This window comes from Haliotis rubra, unplaced genomic scaffold (genome assembly GCF_003918875.1).
Source record: "Haliotis rubra isolate DU_JTF1 unplaced genomic scaffold, ASM391887v1 Scf585, whole genome shotgun sequence".
NCBI classification, from domain to species: Eukaryota; Metazoa; Mollusca; class Gastropoda; order Lepetellida; family Haliotidae; genus Haliotis; species Haliotis rubra.
In genome coordinates, this window is record NW_025767285.1 from 595506 (window position 1) to 612633 (window position 17128).

The 17128-nt window shown below is 40.1% G+C and overlaps 1 protein-coding gene and 1 long non-coding RNA gene across 2 annotated transcripts in view; both read left to right on the forward strand.

Moving 5' to 3' along the window:
• LOC124254862 (glycogen debranching enzyme-like) overlaps window positions 1-12044 on the forward strand; it is a 40321-nt gene extending 28277 nt beyond the window's left edge. Inside the window, 12 exon segments of the mRNA XM_046688716.1 lie at window positions 79-212; window positions 1881-2062; window positions 2655-2757; window positions 3664-3889; window positions 4695-4806; window positions 5724-5859; window positions 6218-6330; window positions 6858-7066; window positions 7899-7996; window positions 8466-8553; window positions 10072-10260; window positions 10763-12044. Of these exon segments, the coding sequence (XP_046544672.1) occupies window positions 79-212; window positions 1881-2062; window positions 2655-2757; window positions 3664-3889; window positions 4695-4806; window positions 5724-5859; window positions 6218-6330; window positions 6858-7066; window positions 7899-7996; window positions 8466-8553; window positions 10072-10260; window positions 10763-10861 (1689 nt within the window). The 3' untranslated portion in view covers window positions 10862-12044.
• A 632-nt stretch (window positions 12045-12676) lies between these two features.
• LOC124254863 lies at window positions 12677-15563 on the forward strand. Its single transcript, XR_006892574.1, has 3 exons — window positions 12677-14280; window positions 14350-14678; window positions 15030-15563. It is a non-coding gene; the product is annotated as an uncharacterized LOC124254863 (long non-coding RNA).
• The last annotated feature ends 1565 nt before the right edge of the window (window positions 15564-17128 follow it).

Below are 17128 nucleotides of genomic sequence, written 5' to 3' on the forward strand. Positions count from 1 at the left end.
TGGCAAACACTTATTCAGTCTGTATTTGTTGATTTGCTGCCAAAAATATATTTTCGCAAATATGTTTTTCAATCACAGCTGGGCAGCTGGTTCGAAGCTGTGTTTAGTCACCTGAAGAAGGTGCCCCGCTACCTGGTGCCATGTTACTTTGATGCCATAGTGTCCGGAGCCTATGTCGTGCTACATACCATGGTAGTTCAGCAACTGTCAGAGTAAGTGATAGCCAGGAGTTGCAGACCCCTCCTTACATGTTTTACTACATACCTACCTCTTGACCTGACTAGACACCTACCTCTTGACCTGACTAGACACCTACTCCTTGACATGACCAGACACCTACTTCTTGACCTGACTAGACACTTACTTCTTGACATGACTAGACACCTACTCCTTGACATGACCAGACACCTACTTCTTGACATGACCAGACACCTGCTTATTGACATGACTAGACACCTACCCATTGCCTTGACCAGACACCAACTTATTGACATGAGCAGACACCTGTTTCTTGACATGACCAAACACCTACTTCTTGACATGACCAGACACCTACTTCTAGACATGACCAGACACCTGCTTATTGACATGACTAGACACCTACTCCTTGACATGACTAGACGCATACTTCTTGACAAGACTAGACACATACTTCATGACATGACCAGACACCTGCTTCTTGACATGGCCAGACACCTACTCCTTGACATGACCAGACACCTGCTTCTTGACATGACCAGAAACCTACTCCTTGACATGACCAGACACCTGCTTCTTGACATGACCAGAAACCTACTTCTAGACATGACCAGACACCTGCTTATTGACATGACTAGACACCTACTCCTTGACATGACTAGACGCATACTTCTTGACAAGACTAGACACATACTTCATGACATGACCAGACACCTGCTTCTTGACATGGCCAGACACCTACTCCTTGACATGACCAGACACCTGCTTCTTGACATGACCAGACACCTGCTTCTTGACATGACTAGACACCTGCTTCTTGACATGACTAGACACCTACTCCTTGACATGACCAGACACCTGCTTCTTGACATGACCAGACACCTGCTTCTTGACGTGACCAGACACCTGCTTATTGACATGACTAGACACCTACTTCTTGACATGACCAGACACCTGCTTCTTGACATGACCAGACACCTGCTTCTTGACATGACCAGACACCTGCTTCTTGACATGACCAGACACCTGCTTCTTGACATGACTAGACACCTACTCCTTGACATGACCAGACACCTACTTCTAGACATGACCAGACACCTGCTTATTGACATGACTAGACACCTACTTCTTGACATGACCAGACACCTGCTTCTTGACATGACCAGACACCTGCTTCTTGACATGACCAGACACCTGCTTCTTGACATGACTAGACACCTACTTCTTGACATGAACAGAAACCTACTTCTTGAACTGACTAAACACCTACTTCTTGACATGACTAGACACCTACTTCTTGACATGACTCGACACCTACTTCTTGACATGACTAGACACCTACTTCCAGACTTTACTAAATACCTACTTTCTTGCTTTACTAGACACCTTCCTCCTGGCTTCACCAGACACCTATTTCCTGACTTTACTTTCTGACTTCACTTTTAACAGATGGAGGTTATGTTAATGTCCTTGCCATCAGGTCTTCGTACTCAGAGCAATAGAACTGTAAGTGATAACCACTGGAATGATTGAAGAGGCACGCCTTCAGGTTTGAAATAACTGTTACGTATTTGTCTCTGTAAAGATCACAGTTATGTAAAAACAATAATGAAACCAGACTCTCCTTTCATGTATTGCTTGTATATCATACACAGGTAAGAATGAATTAATTTTCCTTGTAGCTTTATTCGTGATGGCTCCACTTTTGTACAAGCACTTGCCATGGGCTCTGTCCAGTTTTGTGGATTTGTCAAAACCTCCAAGTTACCTCCCTTGTCACCTGACCTAGCAGAGCCACCTGCACGGAGAGAAGTGGACCTGAAAACAGGGGAGGAAACTGAGGCAACACTGTCCTGTGCTGCAGGTATGCTGTGTGTAGTGAGCCTGTAACTGTCTACAAGCAGGACAACTCACTGTGGTTATAGTTGCTATACTTGACCAGCAGGTTACATCCTAGTGCATACTGACAAGAGTGACTCTAGCATTATATTCTGTACTGAGTGATCCTTCAGTGACATGGGTTGGATCAGGTTGCTGAGCACTTTATGCCGGTCATAAGGAGTCCGTAAAATGGATCATGTGGATAGGTTTAGTGACTGGGTTGATTGTAGATCATTTTGCATCAGCGTAGGAAGTTACTCATCATATCAATGACTGGTTTGTGTGGATCAGGCAGTGCAGGAATATTGCTAATTGCTACATGAAACACACAAACTGCTATGTATTCCTGAGCCACAAGATTGTTGATCCAAATAATAAATAAATTCTGTTAATTTTGGATCTGAGTCCTATAAAATAACCCCATGATATGAACGTTCTTGCCTTGCCTTATTAGTTTTTTCACCTGTAAGCAGCTCATGATGTGTTTGTCCAGATGAAGTAGAAGGAGATAATGATGTGTAGACATATGTACAAAGTATTGGTAGCTGTTGACCACATTGTGATGTATTACCCAGGTTTCCCCCACTTTGCCAGTGGCTACATGAGGAACTGGGGCAGAGACACCTTCATAGCCCTGAGGGGGCTCCTGCTGCTGACAGGGAGATACCAGGAGGCAAGGTCAGTCTATGTAACCAGGTGGTCAGTCCAGGTGCTGGCTCAGGTAACCAGGTGCTGGATCAGGTCAGGCCATGTAACCAGGTGTTGGCTCAGGTCAGTCCATGTAACCAGGTGCTGGATCAGGTCAGGCTATGTAACCAGATGCTGGCTCAGGTCAGTCCATGTAACCAGGTGCTGGCTCAGGTCAGTCCATGTAATCAGGTGCTGGATCAGGTCAGGCCATGTAACCAGGTGCTGGATCAGGTCAGTCCATGTAACCAGGTGCTGGATCAGGTCAATCCATGTAACCAGGTGCTGGTTCAGGTCAGTCCATGTAACCAGGTGCTGGATCAGGTCAGTCCATGTAACCAGGTGCTGGATCAGGTCAGTCCATGTAACCAGGTGCTGGATCAGGTCAGTCTGTGTAACCAGGTGCTGGATCAGGTCAGTCCATGTAACCAGGTGCTGGATCAGGTCAGTCCATGTATTACATTTTTTGTTTCAGCAGCATGATAAACATCTTGAGTGTGTGCCACATTGGCATTTCATTACACAATAAGCTGACTAACTGGTAGAAGGTTTCAACCTATGAATTTCTTTCAGAACACATTGGCCCACTTCCAAGATGGAGGCAGTAATTGTAAACTACAAATGTGCAACTCGATACTGGATGGCACTGAAACTAGTCACATTCTCATTTTAACAAAAGGAACTCAGCATAATTAATAGGCTTATACTGCTCACAAGTGTATGCTCCTTATGGTGAAAATTTATACTGAAAATACAACATAAAAATAATGAATACAACAGGTTATGCTGTTAAACATGGGGCTTCAGTATATTGGATATACAAGCCAGACTGTTTTACTATTGCTGTATGGTAGTGCTGTAGATCCTGTATTAGAAATCGATTGACTGCCATTTCAGATGCTTGATACTGGCTTTCGGGGGAACACTGCGACATGGTCTGATCCCTAACTTACTTAACGAGGGAACAGGAGCTCGCTACAACTGCCGTGATGCCATCTGGTGGTGGCTACAGGCAATACAGGAATACACCAAACTAGCACCAGGAGGCAATGATATACTTAAGGATAAGGTGTCCCGACTCTACCCAACAGATGACAGTGAGGCTCTCCCTCCAGGTGCTCATGTGAGTTATACTTCAAATAACCGTATCAAAAGCATTTTTGTATAACCTGGCCTTTATAGTTATATAGTTATATCAAGCAATTCTATCCGTCATAAGGGGTGCGGTGGGGTAGCCTAGTGGTTAAGCCATTCGCTCGTCACGCCAAAGACACGGATTCAATTCCCCACATGGGCACAATGTATGAAGTCCATTTCTGGTGTCCCCCGCCATGATATTGCTGGAATATTGCCTGTCCATCCAATGATAATTTTGTTCAAGCAAAGTGCAAATTTTGATTATAGTATTTTATTTTTTAAGAATTACAGCAATTTTATTAATTTGTTTGTTCACCCAATAACTTGTTTGGTACCAATAACTTGAAAGGTATTGGTCGTAATGTTTCCAAACTGTGAAAACATCTTCCTTGTCTTGAGGAGGGGTGCAGCACAAAGTTGTTCTGACTTTGTATTTTGGGGAATGGTTATGTCAGTTTACATGTTTTGAACCCATGGGAATTTTTTAACACATTTTAATGGATTGTTTTCAAATTTAGGGATCACCTACCATATCTATAGGAGAGGTGCAGTACAAAGTTATATTATAATATTTTCAATGTTCTGAGCATTTGTCAGGTTAAGGCAGGGAAACATTAATTAATTATTTTCATAAGTGTCAGTATTAATAAATAAGCTTAATAGGGAGCTTAACAGGTTGAGTACTGTGTTTGAAATTAAGCTTGAAAGTGAAAAGGAACTTTATGATACAGTAGGTCCCTAGACTGAAAATAAGAGATGTACATGTTTAAAAAATGGTATTTTCAACCCAGGATCAGCCTCTCTTTGAGGTCATCCAGGAGGCTCTCCGTCGCCATGCAGAGGGCATCAAGTTTCGGGAGCGCAATGCAGGACACCAGATCGACAGTGAGATGGCTGATCCAGGTACTACAGAGCTCAAAATCAACCAGAAGATGTGTTTTATCTACTGTTGAAAAATAAATATATAGTCTTCAGAGCATATTCAATGTTCCCCACTGTATTTAGCCAGAATATTGCTGAAGGTGGTGTAAAACTCATTTAACAGATGATGTTGTCTGAATGCCTCTCTTAGAGGGTTCAATGTGGGTGTGAGATGGGAGAGAGGGTTTTCACGGTGTTGTCATGTCTGAACACCCTGTTACAGGGGTTAATGTGGAAGTGGGTGTTGGGTTGAAGACAGGGTTTCACTGTGTTGTTATGTCAGAACACCTCTGTTATGTCTGAAAGGTCTGTTACAGTGTTAATGTGGAAGTGGGTGTTGTTACAGGGTTTCACTGTGTTGTTATGGAAGTGGGTGTGGAAGTGGGTGTTGGGTTGAAGACAGGGTTTCACTGTGTTGTTATGTCTGAACACCTCTGTTACAGGGTTTAGTGTGGAAGTGGGTGTTGGGTTGAAGACAGGGTTTCACTGTGTTGTTATGTCAGAACACCTCTGTTACAGGGTTTAGTGTGGAAGTGGGTGTTGGGTTGAAGACAGGGTTTCACTGTGTTGTTATGTCTGAACACCTCTGTTACAGGGTTTAGTGTGGAAGTGGGTGTTGGGTTGAAGACAGGGTTTCACTGTGTTGTTATGTCAGAACACCTCTGTTACAAGGTTTAGTGTGGAAGTGGGTGTTGGGTTGAAGACAGGGTTTCACTGTGTTGTTATGTCAGAACACCTCTGTTACAGGGTTTAGTGTGGAAGTGGGTGTTGGGTTGAAGACAGGGTTTCACTGTGTTGTTATGTCAGAACACTTCTGTTACAGGGTTTAGTGTGGAAGTGGGTGTTGGGTTGATGACAGGGTTTCACTGTGTTGTTATGTCTGAACACCTCTGTTACAGGGTTCAATTTAGAAGTGGGTGTGAAATGGGACACTGGGTTTGTTTACGGAGGCAATGAACACAATTGTGGTACATGGATGGACAAGATGGGCAGTTCCCCCAAGGCAGGCAACAAGGGCAAGCCAGCAACTTCCAGGTAAGGAGGGCTCAACTATTCCTCAATCATCCCTGTATATATATAAGTATGACAGGATACAGCAAGAGACTGATGCTCAGATAATGCCAGTAATAAATCTTGCACTATTTTGCTCACATTATCCAAGCAGCACTCATTGGTCTCATTGCTTCAGTATCAAGTTAAGGAACAGAATTTGGCTTATTTGAAATCTGTGAATAATACATGTCTTCATTTTATTGATATAATCAAACAGGAAACATATTCTGACATATTTTTGGTGCTATGGGGAAGAAAAGTGTGATAAGCTGTTTCCATATATAGAGCGCTCTTGAGATGTGTGAGAGCCTGTGTATGCCTGTGTATGCCTGTGTTGCAGAGACGGGTCTGCTGTGGAACTGGTGGGACTGAGTGTCTCCACCCTGAGATGGCTAACCAGCCTACACGACAAGGGCTTGTACCCCTACAGTGAGGTGACAGCCTCAGATGATGGTGAGTGACACTGGTACAGCAGAGCTCTCAACTAAGTGTTGAAGAATATTATATTATTGATTATGAAGTTAGTGTGTCCCTATATTTATAATCTGTTGTATTTGTTGGCCCCCACACCATATGTGTAGTTTTCACAACTCTAGGGTCATTTGCTGGACTGGTTCTGAGCAGTGTTTTCAACCAACCTTTCTACTTCTGATCTCCATACTATACATAGACAAACATATTCAAATTTATGTACATAAACTGACAAGGATTACAAGATGCTGGGGATTATCAGAGCAATTGTTTCACTAAATCAGATCATTTTCATCATATTTTGTTTATATAACGGAAATCTTCAAAATGTCAGTTTTGCTTGTTAATCAGACATTTCTTCATGGATGCTTTTAATTTATTTTCAAATCTCTTCTGAAGAAAATTATAGTAAAATGTCACTTTGATCAACTTCAGCCAGAAAACGTTTTGGAATACTTGAAAAATTGAATCCATGTTTCCAGGGCTGAATACTCATGCTTTATCTCCAGGCCAGCAATATGCTGTGTCGTTTACCCAGTGGGCAGACAAGATCAAGGACAACTTTGAGAAATGTTTCTGGATCAGCAAGATCCCAGACCCCAAGGAGACCACACCCGAGCTGATCCACAGGAGGCCTATGTACAAAGACAGCTACCATGCCACACAGTTCTGGGCTAACTTCCAACTCAGGCCCAACTTTGCAGTTGCAATGGTGGTGGTAAGTCAGGCTCAAAATGGTGGAGAAGGGTCATGGTGGTGTGTGGGACTCAACCCAGACTATGATATAGCTAGTCCGTTCAGATTTCCACCTTCTTGGGTCAGAATGATGTAGAGTTGTGTACTGCTGCATAAAACAACAAACAAACGTCTATGGATTGCTGATTTGCCAGATCAGACACAAATAATGTATATCTTTTAAATCTCACCTGCTTTATGTGGAGTTTATTCTGTTGCCCTGTGTGATCTTGTGCCATTGATGTGTAGCTGGAATATTGCATGAGTGAGTGAGTGAGTGAGTTTAGTTTTACGCCACACTCAGCAATATTCCAACTATATGGCGGCGGTCTGTAAATAATCGAGTCTGGACCAGACAATCCAATGATCAACAGCATGAGCATCGATCTGTGCAAATGGGAACCGAGAATATTGCATGAATACACAATGCCATTTAGAAAGTGGTCAAGTGTAACATATGTTATATTTGGGATTACACTTTCTTAGTAAAGTATAGATTCTAGTGCTTTTGGGGGTTGAGTCCCATCCAGGAATCGAACCCGCACCCTCAGAGTCTGACACCTAAGGACCAGCACACAAAGTCAGCCGACTAACTGGCTCAGCCACCACGGCTTTCAGTGTGAAACAACAAATTAGTGGACTAATAACTGTTTGAATTTGCTTTTACTAACCAGGGTCCGATCCACAAAGGGTTGGTAGCGTTATGACCTATCGTAACTCTGTATTTTATCATTGCCTCATGAATGACTTAGTGGTACAAACACTTTGTTCCTGTATCTTATTCTTACTTACTTACTAACATATCCTCTGTACAGGCCCCAGAGTTGTTTGATGTGGACAATGCATGGTCAGCCCTGGAGACTGCTGGGGAGGTTCTTGTTGGACCCCTCGGGATGAAGACGCTGGACTCAAGGTAGAAGTTGTCACACTTGATACACTCTCATTCAAATCTAATGATATATTCCAATACAGTTCCTGTCTGTGTGAAGATCTGAGCATACCTCCACAGGACATGTTAGGTGAACTGTCTCGTCAGCCAATCATTGCCAAGGCTTCTAACCATCATGTATTTTGTATATCAAAAATGAACTAGAACAATTCTGAAAGTATAATGTTGCCGTCATGTTCTTGTGGATGTTCCTACTGTTGGCAATTCATCGGTCTTAATTCAGTCAGAAACCAAAAGAATGGTATCAATTTGATTGTATTTCCCATAGTCCAACTTCTCACTTGACAGACAAAAATAATGGCCAGAGTGAAGTCTAGTGTAAAAAATATGCTTTGGACATAATAAGTTTTTGGGCAATCAGATTAGAGCTCTTAAGGCAGTGTGTGGTGTAAATATTTTCCCCATGGTATATCACCCTACCCCTTGTACCTAGGGACTGGGCCTATGAAGGAGATTATGACAACGCCAACGACGGAGACAACATCAAGCTGGCCCGGGGATGGAACTATCATCAAGGACCGGTGAGTTCCATGCAGCACACATACCAGACAGAGAATGATGTTTCAGGGCTTAACGTCTCTCATATAATCTACACATGAATTCTCTCATTAAATTCAGTAAGATGGACTGTATAAGTTTCAGTTATGACAGCTTGATGTGGGAGGCAATCCCACAGAGATACTGGTTTTACATGTTTACTCATGACATTCAGTAAGATGGACTGTATAAGTTTCAGCTTTATGATAGCTTGATGTGGGAGGCAATCCCATAGAGATACTGGTTTTACATGTTTACTCATGACATTCAGTAAGATGGACTGTATAAGTTTCAGTTATGATAGCTTGATGTGGGAGGCAATCCCACAGAGATACTGGTTTTACATGTTTACTCATGACATTCAGTAAGATGGACTGTATAAGTTTCAGTTATGATAGCTTGATGTGGGAGGCAATCCCACAGAGATACTGGTTTTACATGTTTACTCATGACATTCAGTAAGATGGACTGTATAAGTTTCAGCTATGATAGCTTGATGTGGGAGGCAATCCCACAGAGATACTGGTTTTACATGTTTACTCATGACATTCAGTAAGATGGACTGTATAAGTTTCAGCTATGATAGCTTGATGTGGGAGGCAATCTCACAGAGATACTGGTTTTACATGTTTACTCATGACATTCAGTAAGATGGACTGTATAAGTTTCAGCTATGATAGCTTGATGTGGGAGGCAATCCCACAGAGATACTGGTTTTACATGTTTACTCATGACATTCAGTAAGATGGACTGTATAAGTTTCAGTTATGATAGCTTGATGTGGGAGGCAATCCCACAGAGATACTGGTTTTACATGTTTACTCATGACATTCAGTAAGATGGACTGTATAAGTTTCAGTTTATGATCAGTAAGCTTGATGTGGGAGGCAATCCCACAGAGATACTGGTTTTACATGTTTACTCATGACATTCAGTAAGATGGACTGTATAAGTTTCAGCTATGACAGCTTGATGTGGGAGGCAATCCCACAGAGATACTGGTTTTACATGTTTACTCATGACATTCAGTAAGATGGACTGTATAAGTTTCAGTTATGACAGCTTGATGTGGGAGGCAATCCCACAGAGATACTGGTTTTACATGTTTACTCATGACATTCAGTAAGATGGACTGTATAAGTTTCAGCTATGATAGCTTGATGTGGGAGGCAATCCCATAGAGATACTGGTTTTACATGTTTACTCATCAGCATTGTTCTTACAAACCTGTCAATATATTCAGGGCAAGTCTTCGACTTTAACCCATAATCATAGATTTCTGAGGCATACAACATCTTACTCATGGGGTCTTTCCTGAGCCTTTAATATTGGAAACACTCTACATCATTAATTGCATGCTGGAAATAAAAGTGGAAAAGCAAGCTACCTTTGTTCACATACTGGAGTTACTCATAGAATGGCTTCTGTTATAAGTGTGATATACCAATCTGATAATTGGCCTCACCTTTGAAATGTTCAACGTGTTCTGCCTCTCCATTCAGGAGTGGGTGTGGCCTATTGGGTACTTCTTACGAGCCAAGCTGTACTTTGCATCAATCCTGGAGAAGACGAAGCCAGGTGTCCTGAAAGAGACCGTCAACTTCGTGGAAACTGCGCTGAGTCGGCACTATAAGGAGGTCATGACCTCGCCATGGCAGTCTCTGCCAGAACTCACCAACTCCAAAGGATCAGTAAGTGCAGCTCTTACTATGTCACAAGAACCTGTAACAAACAAGAAGACAATTACATGCCTTTTGTTTAATGCAGACCAAGCTTTTATTCTTGTAACAGCACTTCACAGCTATGTCATGTGATGAAGGGGCAAGACGTATCCCTGAAATGTTGTTCAATAGAATAAGGAAGTTGTTATGCATAAAGAAAAGTGTAATGTATTAATGTTCTTCCAACTTCTAAATGCCTTGCAAAGACTTCAACAAGAATGTGTCATTATCTGTCATAATAAATTGTTTGTTCCTTGAAATACACTATCAGGGAGTGAGTTAGTTTTAACAGATATTTTATTGATATTCCCAAGTGATGTGTGCCACAGACCAACTTCTGTCAGAGTGGATACACTGATGATTCAAATCTCAAAAAACTTGAGTGTATGGGAGATCACACACTCTGATTGTGACAACAATAGTGAAGAATTAAGATAATAGTGATAGTATTAGTACTATGTTTGTGTTTCAGTACTGCAGAGACAGTTGCAGAGCCCAGGCATGGAGTACTGGGTGTGTTCTGGAGGTTCTCTACGATCTGGAGATGTTACAGAAGGACGAGGCTGCTTGATGCAGGCTGTCGTAGATGCTGGACACTTAGCTTACACCAAAGTTGTAGACTGAGCAGATTGTTGGAGAGTCATGTAGCACACTGTTTGCCACACACTTCAGAAGGAAGGGAGGAACAGTGTCAAGTCTTAAGTGTTTTTATTCTGGAATAGTGTTGAAAGTGTTCTGGAAAATCAAATCTATAGTCATACTTGATGTTTGTTTTAGTTGTTGAACACTACACTCCGTGATATTCCAACTATATGGTGGTATACTTTGGGTAATTTCTTCTTAAAAACTACTGGTCTGATAAGTCTAGAATAGAAAGAGAGGGAAAAATACTGCTGTATGCTTGTTCCACTGAATGCTAAATCATTGTGTTGCTATTTTAATACATGCATAGGGATTTGTTTTCTTTTTAAATCACTTACACGCTTTCTTCTTTCTGTAGGTGCCAGTCCTCTCTCAGTGTTCATGAGAAAATGTCAAATCATGTTCAGCCAAAAAGTGTTCAGATTTTTTAATTTCCACAATATAGAAAGTATGGATGAAAGGTTCCAGTATTCTGAAAAGATTATTATGATGGCATATTTATGATGACAATCCCCGATCTCTTAGATAGCATTATATTGCACTCGATCTCAGCACTGCTAGTCTCATCACCTGTTTCTGCATTGTTTGTTGTTCTGCTAGTTTTGCAGCTGAAAATCATGAACTGCAATCATTTATGGTGTTCAGTGTCCAACTAAAAGTGAGTTAGTTCAAAGTATGCTTATGGGAGCAGAGGCTGCAACATTCTTTGTCCTGTAACATTGCTGAGCTGGAACCTTGATGTGTGACACTGTAACATGGTATGATGGCATCCAAGGATGTCGGTGCTCATTATAAATAGAGGGATAAGTAGATGCACATATATTTTATCCATTTTCAAAACAATTTACACGTGCAGATACTTATTAGGATGTTTTCATTTTGATAAACATTTATCCATATGTGGTTAACATATTTTGGAAAGTTAAATGCTATTAATGATACTTTAATATGAAACTGTTACACAATGTGCCCAAACAGTAAATGCTTGGTAACACCAGTCTCTTCTCATATGGACAGATTCAGTGATGCAGATTTTTTAAAAGATTAGCTTAGAAACAGATAGATACAGCGTTACTAGCATCAGGGATTAAAAAATATTTAAGTTAAAAAATGTAACTTATCCCAAGTCAAAACATTTCCCCAGCACATCATGTCTGTTTTCTAAGTTACTGTAAACATGATTGGCAGGCACAGTTGCAACATGGCTGATTTTCTGTCATGTTTTGTGTTTAATTCTACATGACAGTGTTCCTATGCAACCAAAATCTGTAAATGGATCAGCCTAGTTCAGTATGTCCTGGGAAGATGATGAATATTTTGTACCAGCTTGTGTAAAAAAAACCTAGTCAGACATATCAGAATTGATACATACCAATATGGCATCAAACATTGATTACTGGCTTTCTTAAATAATGAGATTTACAATTTGATATAACTATGAGAAGGCATTTTTTACATAGACATCTTATAGTGTGATTTCATACCTCTGGGCATTCATTAGTTTAGTAGGAATCTATTCAGTAGACATACTGTGTCAGTATAACCCTGATGACATGTTCAGTCAGAAGTGGTCAGTTGAGGTCTGTTCACTGCCAACCTTTACTACCTGCACTTATGTCGTTACTATATATTTCCACGTTTATTTCTGCGTGGCTCTAGTTGATCTTAAGATAGAATAACTGAAATCCCAAAATATGTACCTCTTTTTCAAAATCCTTTATATCAACAAATCTACAGCATGGTAGTTAGCATTGCTTATCAACTTCTGATTCTGATCATCTTGCATCTGTTGCATTCTCCTGTTTATTCCTATGTCAACAACTTTCCCTGTTTATTCCAATGTTAACAACCTTCCCTGTTAACAACACTTCTGTTTATCTGTTAACAACTATAGCTGTTTATTTCTGTTAACAACTCTCCCTGTTTATTCCTGTGTTAGCAACTGTCCCTGTATATTCCTATGCTAACAGCTTGTCAGTGGTTATTCCTGTTTGTTTACAGTTTTCCCATGTTTATTCCTGTAAGCTGTCTTCCCATGTTTGTTCCCAGCAATTCCAATCTAAAATATGGGTATTACACAGTATAGAGATTATTTCTTCTAGTTTGTTGAACTCCTATATCTGTTATTGTCTGACTGGTGTATATGTGAGCAAGCATTGTTTTTTCCTAATCTTGTGTGATAGGAACATTTATGAACACTAATAGCTGTGTTTGCCTTGTATTAGTGGTGTGTTAAAGAACCAAAGTAATGTAGATTTGTTTCGGAGTTTTCAGATATGTTTGGATCAGGATCTGTATTTATAATATAAGAATAACGTTTTCTGATTATATAAAGTTGCGTTAGTGTAGCAGGGCGTGGAGTCATCCCACAGATGACATCCTTACCTTGTCTGCTTGCTGACGGGGTTAACCTTTTTGGTCATGTGGAGAAGGCGTACGACTTCGGATCAGAAGGTTCGTGGTTCGAATACCAGCACGGGACTTGGAAAGTTTATGGCCGCTACATTAGAACCAACCTTTTCAGCCTATTTGCCAAGCTTTTGTTTGCAATGCTTAGTTCTTCCAGTTATTTACACATTAACAATGCATTATCTGTGATGGTAAAACTTTAATTTGTGTTTGCCGAGACTGCAGATTGTCTGTTTATGACTGATATGGAAGGATAACAATATAACTCTCTTTATTACAATGAGAGCGACATTTCAGTGTAGGTTCTAACACCATTATCAAGCAAGTGGTATGTTAGAACAGCTGTTGTGGCATGGTCATTTCTATAGTAAAAAGAGTCTACTTGTCTACTTACAAGTTATATGATGAAATGTTAAATGTTTCACTATAACAGTGGTCTGATTTGTTTTCGGTCTTAAATTTGAAAAAGTGACAGACTTAAGGATGTTTGATTGTATAAGAAGAGATGAGTGTATGAAAGGCACAAAGTGGAATTCGGAGTGTGAAGATAGGTAGTGAGTCTGTTAATCTCAGTGTGTGAAACAAGCTCAGTTTAAACTGGATAATAAACTGTTATTTACATATGTGGATGGTGTACAGCTTTCCAGAAGATAATTATTGTAATTAGTTAAGTGATTCCGATGTACATATACATGTGTGTAGTATAAACGAAAAATGAAGTTGATGAAATGTTGATTGGTTCTGGATGGGTTTGTGAATATGAGGTATTTCTGTTATAGGATATTATTCATATGGAACTTATAGTTCTATCCAAAGCAAGTTTATGCAAGCATATCTAAAAGATACACATATCTTTTGAAAATATTGAATTACAAGATTTCAAGTGGAATTGTTATATTACATTTCCATGACTACAGTGCTGATTGAGTGTAAAGTTGTGTGAAGCAATTGATTTGATTTGAATGGAGCATACAGGAGAGTTGTATCAATTATGTTTGGTCTATTTAGAATATACTGATGGAGAAAACTAAGGCAACATGTCAGTGAAGTATTGACATGCTACTCAGTATATACTTGAAGACGAAAGTTACCCACAAATTCAGTTTCACTACAGGTATTATCTTGTATGTTTTGTTGACATGAAGGATTTGATATTGACCATAGCAGTCAACTGTCTTTGTCTCTATGGGTATTTGTTCCCGTTTTATCGCACCAGAAAATGAGGTCAGGTAAGGCAAACGGTAGACAGGAGGTCAAGTCACATCAGGTGAACTCTATGAGGTCATGTCCGGCAAACGGTAGACAGGAGGTCATACACGCTAAAATCTACACAGGAGGTCAAGTAACATCAGGTGAACTCTACACAGGTCAAGTCATGTATTCTAAACCCTACACAGGAGGTCAAGTCATGTAAGTGAACTCTACACAGGTCAAGTCATGTATTGTGAACTCTACACAGGTCAAGTCATGTATTATGAACTCTACACAGGAGGTCAAGTCATGTATTGTGAACTCTACACAGGAGGTCAAGTCATGTATTATGAACTCTACACAGGAGGTCAAGTCATGTATTATGAACTCTACACAGGAGGTCAAGTCATGTATTGTGAACTCTACAGGAGGTCAAGTCATGTATTGTGAACCCTACACAGGAGGTCAAGTCATGTATTGTGAACCCAACACAGGAGGTCAAGTCATGTATTGTGAACCCAACACAGGTTCTGCCATGTGAATCCTCAACAGTAAGTCATATGAGGTGACCCCCCACAGGAGGTCATGTCATATCTGATAGAAACTCCACAGGAAGTTATGAAAGCTCAACAGGAGATCATATGTGGGGGTAATTCTACACATGTTATGCAAATCCCACATAATCATGTCCGACAAATCCTCCACAGGAAGTTACATCAGGTGAATCTTCCACTGGAGATCGCATCAGGTGAACCCTCCACACTTCGGACAAACCCTTCATGAGCAAACTTTCACTGCCCTATTGAAATAATATCATTGGTTTTTGTAGTCAATCAAATATCAACTCTGACAATTTGGCCTCACATAGTTGTGATTTGTTATGCTTGTATCCATGGTAAGGGCTCTTCTGTTACATGCTCTAGCCCATGTTAACAATTGCTAAATGCTTGGTTTTGCTTTGCTGAACAGGTTTTATATAGAGTCTTATTCCATACGCAGGAGTGATATTAAATATTTTTCGTTATAATGAATTATTTGTCTGTTGTCATTTGTCTGGCTGTGACTTTCAGTGAGTGAGTTAAGTTTAATTTCCCTTCCTTAGCCTTTTAGTTATATGGTTTCAAATATATACTTCCCATCAAAAGTTTAGACTCACTAGTGTAAATGTAGCCACTTACTTCAGGCAATTGTTCTAAACAAAATTTTGCAAAATATTCCATACTGTTTAAAGGTACTGTTTATACATGAACTGATGCATTGTGAAACAAATTCATACAGTTGAAAAGATTATTGTCATGAGTTCAAGAAATTATAAAACTCCATGAAAATTGGCGAATTCTTAACAAAACTTTACACCAAAATGCAGCTGTTCACATGCATGATATTTGCACATGCTTTTCAGCAATTTGATGCATGATCCTCGTGCAATTCATCTGCATAAGGTTGTGAAACAAATTCATACAGTTGAAAAGATTATTGTCATGAGTTCAAGAAATGATAAAACTCCATGAAAATTGGCAAATTCTTAACAAAACTTTACACCAAGATGCAGCTGTTCACATGCATGATATTTGCATATGCTTTTCAGCAATTTGATGCATGATCCTCGTGCAATTCATCTGCACAAGGTTTGCAGTTGGTTCCCCAAGTTAGTGGAGAAATCAATCTTCGATGTAACCATATATATGTACATATAGTGAGTGTTTTCAGTGAGTCTAAACTTTTGATGGGAAGTATATATGGAAATGAAGTGAGTTAGGTAGTTCAGGTTTACGCAGCTTTTAGCAATATTCCAGCAATATCATGGCAGGGGACACGAGAAATGGCCTTCACACATTGTACCCATGTGGGGAATCGAACTTGTGTCTCCAGCGTGACGAGCAAACGCTTTAACCACTAAGCCATCCCACAGCCCCGGAAATGAAGTGAAGCATGTTCATGTCTGTGAATCACTTGTCTTACAATTAAGTTACATGTGCCCAGGCATTCATTTCCACAAGCATAGATGTTCAAGCAGAGGACTGTACCCACCTGTCTTCTTTCAACATTTACTTCTCTGGTGTGTACTGAGTATTGAAATAATAATTAAATATCTCTTTGACCAGTAAATTAGACCCCACACCTGGTAATCATACGTTATCACCTGTTTGAGTTAAGTTACCATTTTCTGACCCCACATTTTGCAGTCTTTCAGGTAGGCTTCATGTTGTAAACAGATCATAATAAACAACCACTGCTGTATATGTGAAATCACATAACGAAGCATATGATTTAATACAAAACATTTTTTTGTTTATTGTTTAGTGACGTTTTCAATGTAGATTCTTGCACCATTAGCAAACTAAAATTTGTAGCCTCTTAAAACAAGTTTAAGTCACAGAGCACCATTATATCGCAGAAACCTTTTGGAGAGATATTTTTGGAAGGGAAGGTGTATCCACAATTCAGGGATGGTCTGTCATCAGCCATGACCTAACACCAGTGATTAGGGATGTATATTGCTATGGTAGATGTTTTTCAACATCACCCACAATTTACACAGTAAGAAACAAGAAAAGCCCAGGGAGATTTCATTACCATAAAGAACAGGTTAGAC